The 17,101-nt window shown below is 60.9% G+C and overlaps 2 protein-coding genes across 2 annotated transcripts in view; one reads left to right on the top strand and one right to left on the bottom strand.

Moving 5' to 3' along the window:
• Positions 1 to 17,101, bottom strand: part of SND1 (staphylococcal nuclease and tudor domain containing 1) — a 128,850-nt gene that overhangs the window by 9,440 nt on the left and 102,309 nt on the right. The gene's annotated exons all lie outside the window — the stretch shown is intronic.
• Positions 703 to 4,030, top strand: LRRC4 (leucine rich repeat containing 4). Its single transcript, XM_056340291.1, has one exon. It carries the CDS (start codon positions 981 to 983, stop codon positions 2,937 to 2,939), a length of 1,959 nt encoding a protein of 652 aa, XP_056196266.1. The 5' UTR covers positions 703 to 980; the 3' UTR covers positions 2,940 to 4,030.

The raw sequence follows: 17,101 nt of genomic DNA, 5'->3' as shown, positions 1-17,101 counted from the left end.
ACCGCCACCGCACTGCGCGGCCGCTGAAGGCGACACCCGGCCCACGCCGGGACGCGGGACACAGACGAAGGGGGGGGGGTGACGGGACCCCCCCGAGCGGACCCGCTGCCCGCCGCCGCCGGGGCTCTCCCCCCGCCGGCAGCCCCCCCCGACGCGGCCTCTCCTCTCCGCTACCTGGTGTTTTCTCCCCTCTCCCGCGAGGGCTTTTCGCTATTTATTTATTTATTTTTATAGATTTCTAATATTTTTTAATTTTTTTACATTTTTTTTAATTTTTACCTCGATTTTTTTTTTTATTTTTAGCTTTGATTTTTATTTTATCGAATTTTCATTTTTTTCATTTTTTTTTTTCTCCCCTCCCCCCCAATTTTTTAAAACATCATTACCGATCCCCCCTGCCTGCCAGCTGCTCCCCGCGGCCGGGGGCCGCCATGCCGCGGCGGCCGGGGCGGCCGGGGCGGCCCCACGGGCGGAGGTGCGAGGCGCGGGCAGCGGCGGGGCTCGCCGCGGCGGGGGGGTGCCGGGCCCCTGCTTAGCCGGGCTGCCCCCCCCTGCACCGCAGCCTCTAGGAGCCATTTTGTCTTTTTCCGCCCCCCCCCCCCCCCGAGCCGCCCCCCCCTCCCGCCCCGGCCCCACTCCCCCACCTTTGCTCGGCGCCGAGCCCCCCCGGAGCAGCCCCCCAGCCCCTTCCCCAGGTAGGTACGGCTGGAGAGTGAGGCTCGGCCGGGAGGGAGGGCGCCTCTTTCCTCCCCATCCCCCCAGCACCTATTGTTGCTTTTTTTGGGGGGGGGCTAAATTTTCATTTTTTCCTTCCCCCTCCCCGGCCCCCCACTCCCCCAGCACCGCGACCCCCACCCCCCCCCCTCCGGCCAGCCAGGCCCAGCTTGTCGGAGCCAGGAGAGGGGGGGGGGGGCCCTGAGCCAGTTCTCCTTTTCACGCCGACATCCCCAGACGATGGTGAATGATGAACGTGCCACATCATGAAGCTCTTGTGGCAGGTAACTGTGTACCACCACCGCCGCCGCCGCGCCTGGAGAGCTGCCCTGGTCTCCTACCTGACGGTACACGCGTGGATTCTATACGTTGCCGCCGCCTCCCCCGGACCCCAGAGCTGCCCCTCCGTTTGCTCCTGCAGTAACCAATTCAGCAAGGTGGTCTGCACCCGTCGTGGCCTCGCTGAGGTTCCCCCTGGGATCCCCTCCAACACCCGGTATCTCAACCTCATGGAGAACAACATCCAGATGATCCAGGCGGATACTTTCCGCCACTTGCATCACCTGGAGGTCCTGCAGTTGGGCAGGAACGCCATCCGGCAGATCGAGGTGGGGGCTTTCAACGGGCTGGCCAGCCTCAACACCCTGGAGCTCTTTGACAACTGGTTGACCGTCATCCCCAGTGGGGCCTTCGAGTACCTCTCCAAGCTGCGGGAGTTGTGGTTGAGGAACAACCCCATTGAGAGCATCCCCTCGTACGCCTTCAACCGGGTGCCCTCCCTCATGCGCCTGGATCTGGGCGAGCTGAAGAAGCTGGAGTACATCTCTGAGGGGGCTTTTGAGGGGTTGTACAACCTCAAGTACCTGAACCTGGGGATGTGCAACATTAAGGACATGCCCAACCTGACGCCCTTGGTGGGGCTGGAGGAGCTGGAGATGTCGGGCAATAACTTCCCCGAGATCAAACCGGGCTCCTTCCATGGGCTCAAGTCCCTCAAAAAGCTCTGGATTATGAACTCACAGATCAACTTGATTGAACGGAATGCCTTCGATGACCTGACAGCACTGGTGGAGCTCAACCTGGCCCACAACAACCTCTCCTCCCTGCCCCATGACCTCTTCGCCCCGCTGCGGTACCTGGTGGAGCTCCACCTGCACCACAACCCTTGGGACTGCGACTGCGACATCCTCTGGCTGTCGTGGTGGTTGCGGGAGTACATCCCCACCAACTCTACCTGCTGTGGGCGCTGCCATGCCCCCCTGCACATGCGGGGCAGGTTCCTGGTGGAGGTAGACCAGACCTCCTTCCAGTGCTCAGCACCCTTCATCATGGATGCCCCCATGGACCTCAACATCTCCGAGGGACGGGTGGCCGAGCTCAAGTGTCGAACTCCTTCCATGTCCTCTGTTAGGTGGTTGCTGCCTAACGGGACAGTCTTGAGCCACGCGTCCAGCCACCCACGCATCTCCGTCCTCAACGACGGCACCTTGAACTTCTCCCACGTCTTGTTGACGGACACCGGGGTTTACACCTGCATGGTGACCAACGTGGCGGGGAACTCCAATGCCTCGGCCTACCTCAACGTGAGCACGGCCGAGCTCAACACCTCCAACTACAGCTTCTTCACCACCGTGACGGTGGAGACCACCGAGATCTCCCCGGAGGACATCTCCCCCAAGTTCACCAAGCCCGTGCCCACCACGTCGACGGGCTACCAGCCGGCGTACACCACCACCACCACCGTCCTGGTCCAGACCACGCGGACGCCCAAGCAGGTGGCGGTACCCACCGCTGACTCCGGCGACAAGATGCAGACCAGCTTGGACGAGGTGATGAAGACCACCAAGATCATCATCGGTTGCTTCGTGGCGGTGACACTCCTGGCTGCGGCCATGCTCATCGTCTTCTACAAACTCCGCAAGCGGCACCAGCAACGCAGCACCGTGACGGCTGCACGGACGGTCGAGATCATCCAGGTGGACGAGGACATCCCGCCAGCGGCGACGGCGACCACGGCGGCTCCCACTGGCGTATCAGGTGAGGGGGCAGTCGTCCTGCCCGCCATTCATGACCACATTAACTACAACACCTACAAACCGGCACACGGGGCCCACTGGACAGAGAACAGCTTGGGGAACTCTCTGCACCCCCCTGGGACCACCCTCTCTGAACCCTATATAATTCAGACCCACACCAAGGAGAAAGTACAGGAAACCCAGATATGACTTTTTTTTGGGGCTTTTTTCTTCCCACCCCCCACCCCCCCTGAAATTACAAATGCAATAGAATGCACAAAAACAGAACAAAAAAAACCAAACTACAAAAAAAAGGAAAAAAAAATAGACAGCAACTTTTGTACAGAGCGGGGGAGAGACTTTTTTTTCTTGTACATGCTTATATATTAAATCTATGGGCTGATAAGCAGATTATATTAAAATTTAAAAAACAAACAAACAAACCATAAAGAAACTATTTTCTAACTCGCAAGTTCTATTTAAAAAGAGGGAGAGAAAAACAATTCAAATTTGTAGAAACCGGAGCAGCGGCAGCAGCGGCAACGGCAGGGCCCCGTGCACGGTACAGCGCGGTGCAGCGTGGCGCGGGGGAGATGCCGTAGCGGGGAGCGCAGAGAGAAGCCCGGCGGGGTGGGATGGGGGGGGACTAGGGGGGGGGCAGGGGGCAGGATGCGGCCGGACCCCCGTTCCACGGCACTGCCCTGGCTGCGTGCCACCTTCACTGGCCATGTTGGCTTCAAACCAGAGCAGGGAGTGGGACGGCGGTCTGAGCCGCCGTGCTGTGCCAAAATCTACCAAATGCAATAAAGAAATTAATTTTGGGGGTTATTTTTTGGGGGTGGGGTGGCGGGGTGGTGCAGCCTGTGGACCGGGGATGGACATCTGCAATGTATTAAAGCAAAAAATTAGCAAAAAACCCAAGACAAGGGGAAAAAAAAAACCCAACAAACCCCAGGCGGGTGGGTGCTGGGCGTGCGGGGGGAGGCCGGTGGTGGGGAGGGGGGCCAAGGAGCGGGTGCCCCCCACCCTGCTCCGCGCCCCCTTTCCCACTGCACCACATCCTGCAGGCCCCGGCATGCGCCGCCGCACCGGTGTGTGCCGCCGGCACAGGGCTAAGGCTCCTGGGGGGCTGGGGGGGCCCCTGCTGGGAGACCTGACATATGATTGTAGACCACCTTCAGCAACACGCTGCAAATTTTAGTCCCTTTCTTTTTGGGGTGGGTGGGGTGGGTATCCCCCCCTGCCCTTCTCCAGGTGGGGGCAAGGATGGGGATCCCCCCCCAAGCCTACCCCGAGGGCTGCTCGTGGAATGGGGGGGGCTGGGAAAAATTAAGGGCTCGGGGTGGGGGGGGGAATGCTCAGCCCGGCGACAGCAGGGGGCCGGGGGAGGCCACCAGCATCTGAGGTGGCTGCCGGGGGGGGGGCGGGTCCCGGCGGGGACGGCAAGTGCCTCGTGGGGGTCCTGAGGGGCTAGGGGGTCCTGGGGGGGAGCACGGGCAGGGTCGGGCAGCGAGGGGGCCCTCCCCGGCTGCTCGAGCACTGGAACTACTTTAATTTCTTATTTTAGCTTTAAAAAAAATTACCTGAGGGTGTCACATTTGAAATAAAAGTTGGGAGGGGGAGGGGGGGTGTGGGGCGGGGGGGCTAAAGGCGGGAAGGAGACGCAGAAGTTATATCTATATCTATATCTCTCTATATAAACACCAGAACGATCTGACTGTACTCTGAGAAACAAACAAACAAACAAAAAAAACCAAGTGTATTTTTGTATTTTAATAAATATTGTTCAAAATTTGTAATGCCGTGTCCCTGAGGCGTTAAGCCAGCGGGTTGCGGGGGGGCTGCTGCGTGTCCCCCCCAGCAGCCTGCGGCCTGAAAGGGTTTCTGTTGCTGCTTTTTTGTCTTCCCAGCAGTAAAAAGCTTCCAAAAAATCGCGGAGGGGGAGGCGGGGAGGAAAATGGAGGGAACTGGCGATGGGGGCAACACGTGGGGGGCTGCCCCAAATTGAGGGTGGTGGGGGGAATGTGCTGGGGAGAGGGGGGGACATTGCCAGCTTGGTGCCCCCCAGCTCGAGCATCCAGCTGGGTACCCAAGCGTGGGACCCCTGGCGTCACCCGCTTTCAGGCACCGCCACGGTGGGCACCCGGTTAAAGACACCGGGGCACCCCCCCACTGCGCAACCCCCCAGCCAGGGCACATGGGATGCCCCCCCTGTCTGGGGGGCTGGGGGGGGGCGGGGCCGTTACCCCTCGGATTTATGGGTTCCCTGGCTGGAAAAATCTTAATTCGCCATTAAAGGAGGGAGCGGGCGCAGACGAGAGGGAGGATAAAGCCGGGAATGAATCACCCAGCAGCGGGTCCCGGCTGCCCACGCTCCAAGATGGTCGGGCAGGGGAAGGGGGATGGAGGCCATCCCCAGCACCACAGCAGGGACAGTGGGACCCCTGGCTCTGTAAGGACACCGGGACGCCAGGACCCCCAGATGCCGCCAGCAGGGACACGGGGTGCCCTGGGTGATGGTGGTGGGGATTCCAGGACCCCCGGCTGCGTGGGGAAATGGGGACCCCTGGGTGCTGGTGGCAGGGACATGGGGTGCCCTGGGTGCTGCTGGTGGCAGGGACATGGGGACAGCTGGGGGCAGCAGGGTCCCCAAGGTGCCGCCCCCATCCTAGCCTTTGCGGCAGTGCTGGGATGACTATGCCTGCTGGCAGCCCCAGGGCCACCCTTGTGCCATGCCCATGTCCCTGGGCTGCCTCTGGCACTGGGGCTGGAAAAGAAGCTCCCCAGGGACCCCATCACCCGGCTCGGGGATGCTGAGGGGAGGAGATCCCCCAGCACCCAGCTTCACCGGCTCCCGTGCTGGGACCGAGCCCTCACGCAGTGCCTTGCCACCACAGAGCCATCACGGTTATTGCGTCGGGAGTTAAACGTTGGGATTTTAGTTTTGGGTTTCTTTTGTTATTGTTGTTTTTAGGCTTTTTTGCCTTATTTTGGTGAAATCCGGGAAGGTTTCTATCAAAACCGTATGTCTGGTTTTCTCTTTATTCCCAGCTTTTATCACTCCGGCTGATCTGCTAATGCAAACATTGCTCCCCTTCTTCCTCATGTCACGCTGAGCTCCCTCAGCCAGCCCCGGCTTTGCTGGGGGGCCTTCCTCCCTGCCCGCACCTCTGCACTCCTCCTCCCCGTGCCAGCCTCCGCTGGGGCCCGGCCGGGCAAGCGTCCCATTAAAACCTTTAATTCAGCAGCAAAGCAGGAGGGGATGGAGTTGAAGTTGACATATTGATTTTATTTAAGCACTTAGCTTTAATTTTAGCCTTAAATTAGAGCACCCGAGTAAATCAGCTTTCCGCCAGTGTAAAAAAGGGCTGGAGGGGAGTGTGGGGGGGCGCGAGGGGTGATTTGCGGTGGGCACGGAGGGGCTGCGGGTGGCCAGGGCATGCGCCAGCTCGGCGGGGCCAGCAGAGGTGGGATGGGGGCTGTGGGGCCAGCGGAGCCAGGGGCTGCAAGGGGATGGGGCCGCAGTGGGATGGGGCTGTGGTGTCATCAGTGCAAGGGGCTGTGGTGGGATGCAATGGAGGGGGTTGCAGCACGATCGGGGAGGTTGCAGTGTGATCGGGGGGCTGCAGTGTGACCAGTGCAAGAGGTTGTGGTGTGATGCAACGGAAGGGTTGCAGCGTGAGCCGAGGGGCTGCAGTGTGAGCAGTGGGGTGACTCTGGTGTGATTCAGTGGAGGGGCTGCAGTGTGATCAGGGGGGCTGCAGAGTGATCGGGGGGTTACAGAGCGATCAGAGGGGTTGCAGCGTGACTGGGGGGGCTGCAGTGTGAGCAGTGCAAGAGGTTGTGCTGTGATGCAATGGAGTGGCTGCAATAGGATCAGGGTCTGTAGTGTGATCAGCGGGGTTGCAGTGTGATCAGGGGCTGGAGCATGATCAGGGGTTGCAGTGTGATCGGCGGGCTGGAGAGTGATCAGGGGCTGCAGTGCTACCGGGGAGGGGGCTGCAGTGTGATCAGTGCAAGGGGTTGCAATGCAATGAGCTGGAGGGTTGCAGCATAAGCAGCATAAGGGGCTGCAGCGTGAGCAGGGGTGTTGCAGCATGATCGGGGGCTGCAGCGTGATCAGTGCAATGGGCTGCAGCGTGATGTGATGGAGGGTTGCAGCATGACTGGGGGGGCTACAGTGTGAGGAGAGGGGCTGCAGAACGATTGGCGCGGTTGCAGTGTGATCAGTGCAAGGGGTTGCAATGTAACTGGCTGGAGGGTTGCAGTGCGAGCAGCCCAGGGGTCTGCAGTGTGAGCAGGGTGGCTGCAGTGCGAGGGGCTGCAATGCAAGCAGGGGGCTGTGGTGTTATCAGGGGGTTGCGGTGTGATCGGTTAAAGGGGTTGCAGTGTGCACGGGGGGCTACAGCATGCTTGGGGGAAGCTGAGGCAGTGCTGGAAGTGCCACAGCACCAGAGCCAGCCGGTCCCTGCTCCCAGGGCTGGGAAACTTTTCTCCCTGCATTTCCCACTGTCTCCGCAGGCTGGGGGGCTGGCAGGGCTGACAGGGGGCCAGGGCTGCGGGCAGGGGGCTGGCAGCAAGGGGGCCAGGGCTGCAGGGACAGAGTGGCACTGGAGGAATGCTGGCAGTGCCGAGCGAGGGACAGACGGATGTCCAGGCATACGGACGAGGGCGGGTGGGTACTTGCAGGCAGCCCCGTGCAAGCGCCTTCGTCACCAGCTTCGCAGAGCCATGCAAAAACCGGAGCGACAGGAATATAAAAGCCTTTCATTGGCAGCTCCGGCGGCGATGCCAGGCACGGGCCCCCCCCCTCACACACACGCCATCCTCCCGCCGCCCACCCCCTGCGCTTTTTTTGGGGGGGGACAGGAGATTTCAGCTGCCGGAGATGCTTTGCCACTCGCTGCCGACAAGCAGCCTGGCTGGCAAGGGCACGCTGGCCCCCGGCACAGGCAGCAGCCGGCAGAGCAACGAGGCGGGGGGGGGGGGGGGGGGGGGGAGGGGGGAGCTGGTCGGGCTGGGGATGCCCCATGCCGAACCCCACCAGTGCATGGGTACCCCCTGCAAACCACCCTATGGCTGCCCCACGGCCACCCTATGGCAAGGTCTCCATCCTGGAGGGCTTAACGAGGAAAACAGCCCGGAGGGGAGCGGGGGCTGAGCAGCAGCTGCAGCATCCCGTGATTAAAACCTATAGGCTTGTTAAGGATAATTTCTATGGCAACCTCACTGGCGGGGACCGGCCTCTACACTGGCACGTGCTAGCGGGTGCCAGTGACTCTGCCAGCACCCTGAGAACGGGATGGGTTGCCCCACAGCACATCCCTGGCACCGCTGTGGCGGGAGGTTCCTGACAGCTCCCTACTCCCCCCGCCGTGGTGGGCGCAGGTTGGGGCACTCAGCTGGCGTTGGGGGACGATGGGCAGGTGCCGGGGCCTTTTCTTTCACCGCCTGCACAGGCAGTGGCAGGTTTCAGCAAAAGCAGCTTGGTAATTAGCCGCCGTGCTTGGGAAAAGGCAAATATTTACTAAATAAGAATATGCACTTTCAGGAAAAAAGCAAATGTCACAGCAGCCACCAAGAAACCCCCGCAGTAACGGGACTGGGGGGGATGCTCCCTGCGCCTGCCCCGGCAGCTGCGGCTGGGAAGCGGTGGGATGCAGAGGTGCCCACCAGCATGGAGCTGGGGCACCCAGCCCCTTGTCATGGCATGGGGCACCGCAGTGGCACTCCCAGGGGGGTGCCCCTACCCCAGTGTCACCGGGCAGCCATCCAGGGCCATACCCGCCATGGCAGGCAGCCGTTACGGCAGCGTGGGCTCCCAGCCGCTCGGCACACAACCCGACATGGGGCTCCCGTTAATTATTCTTATTGCTGCGGATATTTTTGGCTCTGGTGCTGCAGATGCGTTTTTTTTTTTTTTTTTTTTTTTCAGCTCGGCGGGTTTGCGGCGGCAGTGTGCCGTTACATGCCCTGAGACCAGCGCTGCTGGTTGGGCCCGGCGGGGTTTGGATGCTCTCAGAGGAAGGACGCAGGAACGGGACAATGTGTTCACATGCAGGAGATTTAACGACCAGTAATTTCAGGCTGGATTCATCAGAGCATGACAAAAAAGCCCGTTGGATTTGGGGCCTGAGAAATTCCACCGATGGGGCAATTTTCTGGTAATCCCAGAGGATTGAGCAACTCCTGCCAGGACTGGTGCAGCAGCCACCACAGCAGAAGACTGCTGGGGTGCTGGGAGGCACATGGCACAGGGGGTAACCCCCCATTGCCCACCTGAGCTGGGGGACACACCTTAACACTGCGATCGCAGTGGGGGTCCCCATGGGGATGGCTGTGGCACGTGTGGCTACTGGTGCCGGCATGGCGCCGGCATGCATCCAGATTATCCGAGTGCAGAGCCGTGAGCTGTTGATCCTCCTGGAGCACCACCAGCGGCACTGCGGCTGCTGCCAGCCTCAGCCTCCTCCTGCCCAAAATGAGCCAGGGTGGGTTAGTCACCGGCCCGCTGGCTTCACCTGGCCGATGAGTCAGCAGCCACTGGAGCCACCGGGTTAAAAATATACCCTCAGCCTCCTGGCAGGCGAAAGGATGGGGAGGAATTTGGCTGCCCCCTGCCCTGGCATGGGTCTCCCCACCCCTGGGCAGCACACATGTCCATGCGCCACCGTGGGAGACTGATGAACCACTGCCGGGACCCCCACCCCAGCTACATGTGGTGGCTGGCTCCTGCCCTGCTGGGTGGGGATCTGGCACCGGCCACCCCTACAGCCCCCCCAGCCTTCTGCTGTCAGTGCTGGGGGGAGCAGCGCTAGCAGTGTGCCTGGCGGTGCCACCCAAGTCCCTGGGGATGTGGCCAGGAGAGGAGTACCCCCTCCCACACCAGGGCTTGGGGACCTCTGTCCTGCGCCGTGTCGCTATCCCAGTCCCCATCCTCACCCAGGGACATCGCTGCAGCAACTCCCTGCATGGCAAAGCCCCTGCGAGATCCCAGCTCTGGCTGGTGATGGGGACCCGGCACAGGGTCCCCACAGCTGACATGGAGACCCCCACATGTGGCACGGGGAGCTCAGCCAGGAGGAAGAGGAGGATGAACAAGGGCAGCGGAAGAAAGAGGGTGGGTGAGCTGGCTGAGGGCTGCACTGGCAGCACCGCAGCCCCAGGTGGGTAGACGATGGACGGACGTCCTTGTCAAGATTAAAAATACCCAGAAGCAAGAAGCTGCAAGACGTCTGAGCAGCAGCCACCAGCCCTCCCACACGCCGCTGCTCCCCTCCAGCTGCATGCTGCGCACCGGGTATGCATGGCACTGTCCCCGCTCCGGGTTCCACTGCAGTGAGTGGGGAAACTGAGGCACAGCTGCTGTGCTGTATCCCAGCTCCCACAGCGGCAGCACCGCGGGGCTGTGCTGGCACTGGCCGAGCTGCCACTGCCTTCCAGGCCGCTTTCCCGGTTGTTTTTTTTTCCCCAAGCCTGAACTGCAGACTGCGGCAAGTGCTTTTTTTAAGGGGGAGAGGATTTTATTTGCCATTCCCCCGCCCCAAGTAATTAGGATTGCAGCACGGGCGGCTGCCGGGCCCATTTGCATAAACAGTTTAGCAACTGCCGAGGCTGCTTTGCATAACGAGCCGCTGTGCCGCACCCCATCCCCACCTAATTGGCCTTATGGGTTGGAAGCTCCTAAATTGGGTTAATGCCGAAGCAGGTCAGGAGGATGGCACAGTGTGCTGTGGGACCCCCCCCTATCCCATGTGGGGTCCCCCACGGCTGGAAAAACCTATCGGACAGAGGACGTGCCATGTGGTGTGACTGCAGCTCTCCAAAGCTCCACCTCGACATCCCGGGGCAGCATCCCAGCTTCCGCATGGCCTCCCTGCTGTGGCCACATGGCCTCCCTGCTGTGGCCACGTGTTGGCTGCTGCGGCCGGCTCCTGGAGGTGGAGCGCATCAGTGCCGGGTGAGCAGCCTCCGCGTCGCGCCGGTAAAGCCTGGCGGGACCCTGCGGACGGCTGGCACCGTATAGACACAAAATAGTCTGCACCTTGGGGAAAGCCGGCAGCCTGGCCGATGTAATTAAATCAGGCACCTTGTCAAAATAAGGCTGCTCATTTGCACAACATGAGCACAAGGGGGGAAGGGGTGGGATGGGGCTCCAGTACCTTCGCAGCATTGCCTTGGCGCAGGCGACTGCAGCTGCAGAGTGCGCCCGTCCAACACTGGGCACCCCACCGCATCCCAGTCCCATCCCATGCCACGCTTTGCACACCCTTGGTCCCCATCCCCAGGAGCTAGCAGAGCCGGCACGGCTGCGGGACGGCCACCCCTTGGGCCACAGCAACATGCTGGTGCTTGGCTGGGTTGTGCCAGGATGTGACACTTAAAGGCAAGGGCTGTTGCAGAGGCTCCAGTGTCACTGAGGGTGATGGGTTCTGCCACCCAGAATGACTCCTTCCTATCATGGCAGGAGAGGTGCCTTTGAAGGGGGAGCACCATGCCTTGGCTGGAGGCAGTTTTTGCCCACAATTCAATAACTGGTCCCTCCTGTGGGATGACAACCCCGGCAAGCACAGCGGCAGGTGGGGGATGCTTGGAGGGATGCTCTCCTGCTCTTTGGTCTGTGGTCTCCAGCCCCGTTTTTTTCTCGAAGGCTCCGGCAAGGAGTGAGGGCTGAGACCTACTGGCATGGGCTCATTTTGTTTTTAACGAGCCCTGCCAGCATCCAGGCCAGAGCTGCTTCTCCCGGAGGACTCTGGCTCCCTGCATCCCAGGGAGGGGGTTGGCAGTGCTGAAGGCAAGCAGGGACCGTCACCGGGCTCGTGGCACACAGCAGCGAGGGGCTGGCAGGCAGGCAGGCAGGCAGGGAAGCTCTCTGCCCGCTCTGCAGAGCAGTGCCTGCCCCTTCCCAGCTCGGCACAGAGCTGTGGCCTCCAGGGCTCCCGCAAACTGCTGACACAGCAGCTGGAGCCTCTAATTAAAGCCATAATGATAAAGGAAAATGGGGGCTCCACGGCAATCAATACAGGAAGAAACCCCCCCTCTCCTGCAGGGCTTGGGTTGCTTGGACCCCTGTCCTGGGGGGATTTACAAAGCTGATATCGAGATGCTCACAGCAGGATTAGCAATTCCCCATGGGGTGAAGCTGGGTTCAGCCCCACACATGGCAGGGGGACAGGGAGGGGACAACAAGCACCATAGCAAGGATTTCGTGACAGATGCCTGGGTGCTGCCCATTGCTTTTCTCTCCACCAGTGAGGGGTGTGTGTGCAGTGTGACCTGTGATCCCCAGGCTCCTGCTGCAGCCCCACAATTTGGGGGAAAAGTGGGGACTCCCTGCTCTGGGCAGGGATGCAGAGGTGGGTGCCAGCACCTGAGGGGACCCTCATCCCAGGATGTTTGGGTGGCTGCCACATCACTGCGGGACGGGTGTCCTGCTCCGGGGAGGGGAGGGTACTGGGTACTGGTGCTGGGGAAGGACCAGCTGACACATGGCCACCCAGCCCAGGCCACCAGCAGTTGTTAAGCCCCATCATTGCCTGCAAATAACGAAACGGCTTGCCTGCAGGGTGTCAGCGGCTGTGCGCCCAACATGCCCCCGGGTGCTGTAAAGGAATAAATCCGCTATTCCATGTAATGGATTGTATATAATGACTTGGAGAGGTCACCGAAGGGAGCAGTATTGTTAACAGCACGGAATAATTCCCCTCCTCTTCTCAGCCAGGTCCTCAGAGCTGGCCCTGGGAAATCTTGGACAAGCCACACATGTTGCTGGAGCAGCACTGGTTCATCCGGCAGCACCATCCTGGGCGGCTTTGCCGGCGGAGCCGAGCTTGGTACCTTGGGGTTTTCATGGGCATCAGTACTTGGGGCATCCCCAGTGTGCCTGCAAAGCGTTGGCACTGTGGATGGCACAGCACAGCTCTGCCAACACGGTGCAGCTCTGTGCCGGCACAGCTTTCCAGCTCACTCCTGCTTGGGTCAGCATGGATGGAGGCAGCTGGTTCCATGCCACTGCGCTGTCCCGGCTAGGGGGGTGCATAGAAATGTGCCAGCAGTGACCGAGTGCTGTGCCAGCACTGGCCCTGGGTGAGTGACACATTGCCAGTGCACCCATTGCATGTTTGGGTACAGGGTGTGAAGATGCATATGCTGGCACAGAGCTGGGCGCCATCGTCTGCCACCCCAAGGAGCAAACCTCCTCCTTGGAGCTCATCCCCTGCCAGGTCTGGGATGTCACCTCCTGTCCCTGTCCCCAGCTTCTTGCATTAAAACCCTGCGTTTGAAGTGCATGAATGAAAGAGGTGAGGGAAAAAAAGGGAATAAAAAATAAAAGGCTCCTTTCTGCTCAGTTCCTGGAGGACTCGAGCATTTAGCCGAGGAGTTTAAAAGCCTGCTGACCCGGCACGCGCCGGCAGCCGGGATTATGGAGAGAAAACCTTCAAAGGGCCCCAGAGGCTGGGGGGACGTGGGCAAGGGAGGAAGAAGATGAGGTGCTGCCGCCCCGGCCAGGCGCTGCCTGCGCTGCCCGTGCTGCCCGCGCCAGGCTGTGCGCAGGGAGGGCGAGCCAAACGCTCTAAAAATATAGGCCTGACCCTGTTCTAAAATTACCGCTCGGCACCCGCCGCTGGCAGGAAAATCGGCCCCGAGCTGCGGATCCGTCAGCGGGAACGGCTCCCGCTGCACCTCCTGGCTGGAAATGCTGCATTGCAACAAGAGCCGGGGGCTGGCAGGGCAGGGGCGGCTGGGGGCGCTGGAAGGGGCTAGCAGGGGCCGGCGTGGGCAGCTGCCTCGGGGACAGGGGACATTTGAGGGCCATTTCCCGCAATTACAGCACCAGGGTTTTTTGCAAGGAGGGTGTTTGGGGGGCTGGGGCCATGTCTGTCCCCCCAGCTCCACACGGGGCAGCCATGCTGTGTGGCCCCACAGCAGTGACACGGCCAGCGATGGATGGATGGATGGGCAGCTGATGGGGGATGTCCCCATCATCCAGTTGCCACGGAAACGGAAGGGAATCCCTCCAGAGAGCATCCATGCCAAACCCCGGGACCCCCTCACGCTCCAGGAAAGCAGCAGGCATACAGGCAAGGACAGCACTCCCCCCCGCCACCTTGTCCCCCCACACCCTGGAAGAGAGCTGCCACAGTGTAAGAGCCCCACTGTGCCCAGGGACAACGGGAAGTGTGGTGGGCACCAAACCCCAAAGCCGAGCCGAGGTGGCAGCACCAAGCCAGGTGAGGGGACACCGTGGCAGAAGCCACCCCCAGCAAATCTGAAATGAAGGTGCCCATCATCCCCTCCCTGGCAGCTCCCTGGGATCACAGTGCCTTAATCCTCCTCCTGGGGGATATTTTATTTATTCAAGCCAACCTATTTAGCTGCCATCCTCAGAGGAAGGATTAAGCTGCCGCAGTCTTGAGACACGTGGAATCTGGGGGTTCCTCCAGCCAACTACCCTGGGGCAGAGGGGTACAGGCAAGACCCCTGCCCTGCTGCCAGCCAGCACCATGAGTAGCTCACCCCAGCTCAGACCCTCTGGGGAGTGTTCCTGAGGGTCATTTGCGTCCCAACCTCATACAGATGCTCCTCCGAAACAGCCCAGGTCCCCCCCCAGCTGCACTCCAAACCACGGAGCTGGCAGCGTGGGGCTCACCCTGCCCTTGCTGCAGCTGCGGGAGGGCTGACACCTCCCAGCCGTGCCTTGCCGGCTTTTTGCACGCCACTGATTACGGTGTGAGCCAAACCGGTCCCCTCCATCCCCAGGGAACCCTGGCAGCGCCTGCCCAGCCCAATGAAAAGCAGCAGCAGCAGCAGCGTGGTAGCGGGCAACCTGCAGCCCTGACCACTGTGCCAGCCAGGCTTGACCTCCCTGGTGCCATCAGCATCACCCTCCTCCTGGGCTGTTGATCCCCGGCATGGTGCCACCAGTCATGCCAGGAGCAGGGTGAGACCTGCAGCAGCCACCGCAGTGTGCCAGGGGGGTCAAAGCCAGCACCCTTCTCATGGCACCATGGGAGGGGACCATCCCACCACCGCCACCGCACCCTGGGGCAGGGGGCTGCCTGCCTGGGGAGACGCAGGGGCTGGCTGGAGCATGGCCCCCTCCCGAGTGTGTGCCAGTGCCGAGACCCCACTCAGCTCAGCCCGGGTAGCAGCTAGCCAGCAGCTGCAGCTTTGTTAGAAGCCCGATCAAAATTCCATGTGCATCGAGGCCAGATGGGGTGAAATACTGAAGGGGTCGACACAGGAAGGAGAAACACAGCCGTGGAAGCGGGGATGCTGAGGGTGAGGGGCAGGTGCCCACGCTGTGCCACCTCAGCTGCCCGTGACCACTGCCAGTTTGCTGGCACCGTGGGGCTCAGGAGCCCAGGGCAGCTGCCTTCCCCATGGGGCTGTGAGGTCCTAGGGGTCTGCAAAAGCCACAATGGCAGTTTCCCCCTGCCAATGGGCTGAAGCGGGCAGGACTCCCTGAGAGCAGGCAGGCGGGCGAGCAAGTGTAATGGGATGTGACAGGCTCTGGCTGGTGCGGGGTGGCGAGCACCGGCTAAGCCAGAGCCTCCAAGATGTGCTAAGGAAGCAGAGCGATGCCCCTGGGACGCGGGTCAGCAGTTTAGAGCAGCCGGCTGCACGCCGCAAGACACCGAGGAGGGACGGAAATGCCTGCCGTGTCCCCGTGTTGCCGTGTCCTCACCTCCCCGTGCCCACCAACCTGCGGCGTTCCAGATGAGCGCAGGCTCTCGATCCCCACAGCCAGCTGCACTGCCCTGCAGCTGCAGGCACATCTGCATCCCTGCCCACACCTGCCTCTCTGCCCACATCTGCATCTGCATCTGCATCCAATGCCCACAGCTGCATCTGTGCCCACATCTGCACCCATGCCCACAACCACATCTGTGCCCACTACTTCTGTGTCCACATCTGCATCTGTGCCCACAATTGTATCTACAGCCACATCTGCCTCCAATGTCCATAGCTGCATCTGCAGCCACATCTGTATCAGTGCCCACAACTACATTTGTGCCCACATCTGCATCCATGCCCCCATTAGCATCTGTGCCCACAACCGTATCTGCATCCACGTCTGCATCCATGTCCACAGCTGCATCCACGCCTACATCTGCATCTGTGCCCACAGCTGCATCCACAGGCACATCTGCATCCCGCCCACATCTGCATCTGCAGGCAGGCCCCTCCAGGGCAGCCCTGGTTCCCATCCTGCCGGCGCCCTGTCCCCTGCCCAGCACCACAGGGCAGGTGCAGCCCGTACCAGGACACATCCGTGTGCTGCTGGGGCCAGGCACAATCCTGCACTCGAGAGGGATGATGTGGGTGGTGCAGTGTGGGGCAGAGCAGTGTGGCCTGGCCAGCCGGGTCCTCACGCTTGTGGGCTTGTCAAGTGGAGGTGAGGCGATGCTCTGTAGGAGGAGAAGGCGGCCAGGGGAAAGCAGGCCACGGTGCAGGGGCTGAGTGTGCACGAGTGGAGAAACCCCTGGCCGCGTTGCCACTGCCCACACTCCGCTGGGGAGATGGCAGCTCATCTGCCCCAGCTCCCTCCATTCCTGCCTCAGCCCCTCATTCCTGACCCAGCCCCCGCCAGTTCCTGCCCTAGCTATCCGAGACGGGGCAAGAGGAAGGTGCTGTCTCTCCACATGCACTCCCACACCGGCACCACAGCAGGTCTGTACCTCACACCAGGAGCCCCCCCGCTTGCCTGGGGACGCTTGTTTCATCACACTGGGATTTAAGTGGCAGTAGTTAAACCTCCCGAAAGTGAAGGGCACCCCCCCCACACGGATGGCAGCTGCGTGTGCTGGTGGAGGACCCCCTGTGCGGAGCAGCAGCTGGCACTGGAGCAGCGGCATCCGCTCAACGCTCCGTGCCGGATCCTGCCACCTACCGCGAGTGGCCGTGCCTCAACTAGGCGGGGGTCTGCGAGGCCATGGGGGCCAAGCTTCCGCATCCCCCTCCCCGAGCTCCCGCATCCCCCAGCCACAGCGGGACGGAGGCGAGGCCTCACCTGGTAATGATGGCTGAGTTAAACAGAGCAAGGAATTACCGACGGCACTGATGTGAAGGTGCAAATATAGCTGGCAAAGGAAAGGGGTAGAGTGGGGAAGAGCAAAGCGATCTGTGCATAAATTGCAGAGTTTTATCTTGACAGTCACTTGGGGAGATGGCTAAAGGCTGCAGAGGGCATTTTTTATCCTATATTGAAATTATGAATCACGGCGTAATTACACAAAATGGATCTTGCGCTTTGGTTGACACAGAAGTTTCAATCAGAGAAGTTGCACGAGTTAGTGAATTTTAATATCAAGAGACCTTAATGAGAAAGCATTCAAACCAGGGGGAGGCAGAGACAGGAGGCAGGTTCA

The sequence above is a fragment of the Falco biarmicus genome, chromosome 5, assembly GCF_023638135.1.
Source record: "Falco biarmicus isolate bFalBia1 chromosome 5, bFalBia1.pri, whole genome shotgun sequence".
In the NCBI taxonomy this organism is placed as follows: Eukaryota; Metazoa; Chordata; class Aves; order Falconiformes; family Falconidae; genus Falco; species Falco biarmicus.
The sequence above is the reverse complement of the archived record's forward strand: the minus strand, read 5'-3'. Positions and strand labels throughout refer to the sequence as shown.

Coding starts and splice junctions, on each gene's coding strand:
- LRRC4 (XM_056340291.1), top strand. CDS start 981: ATGAAGCTCTTGTGGCAGGTAACTGTGTACCACCACCGCCGCCGCCGC.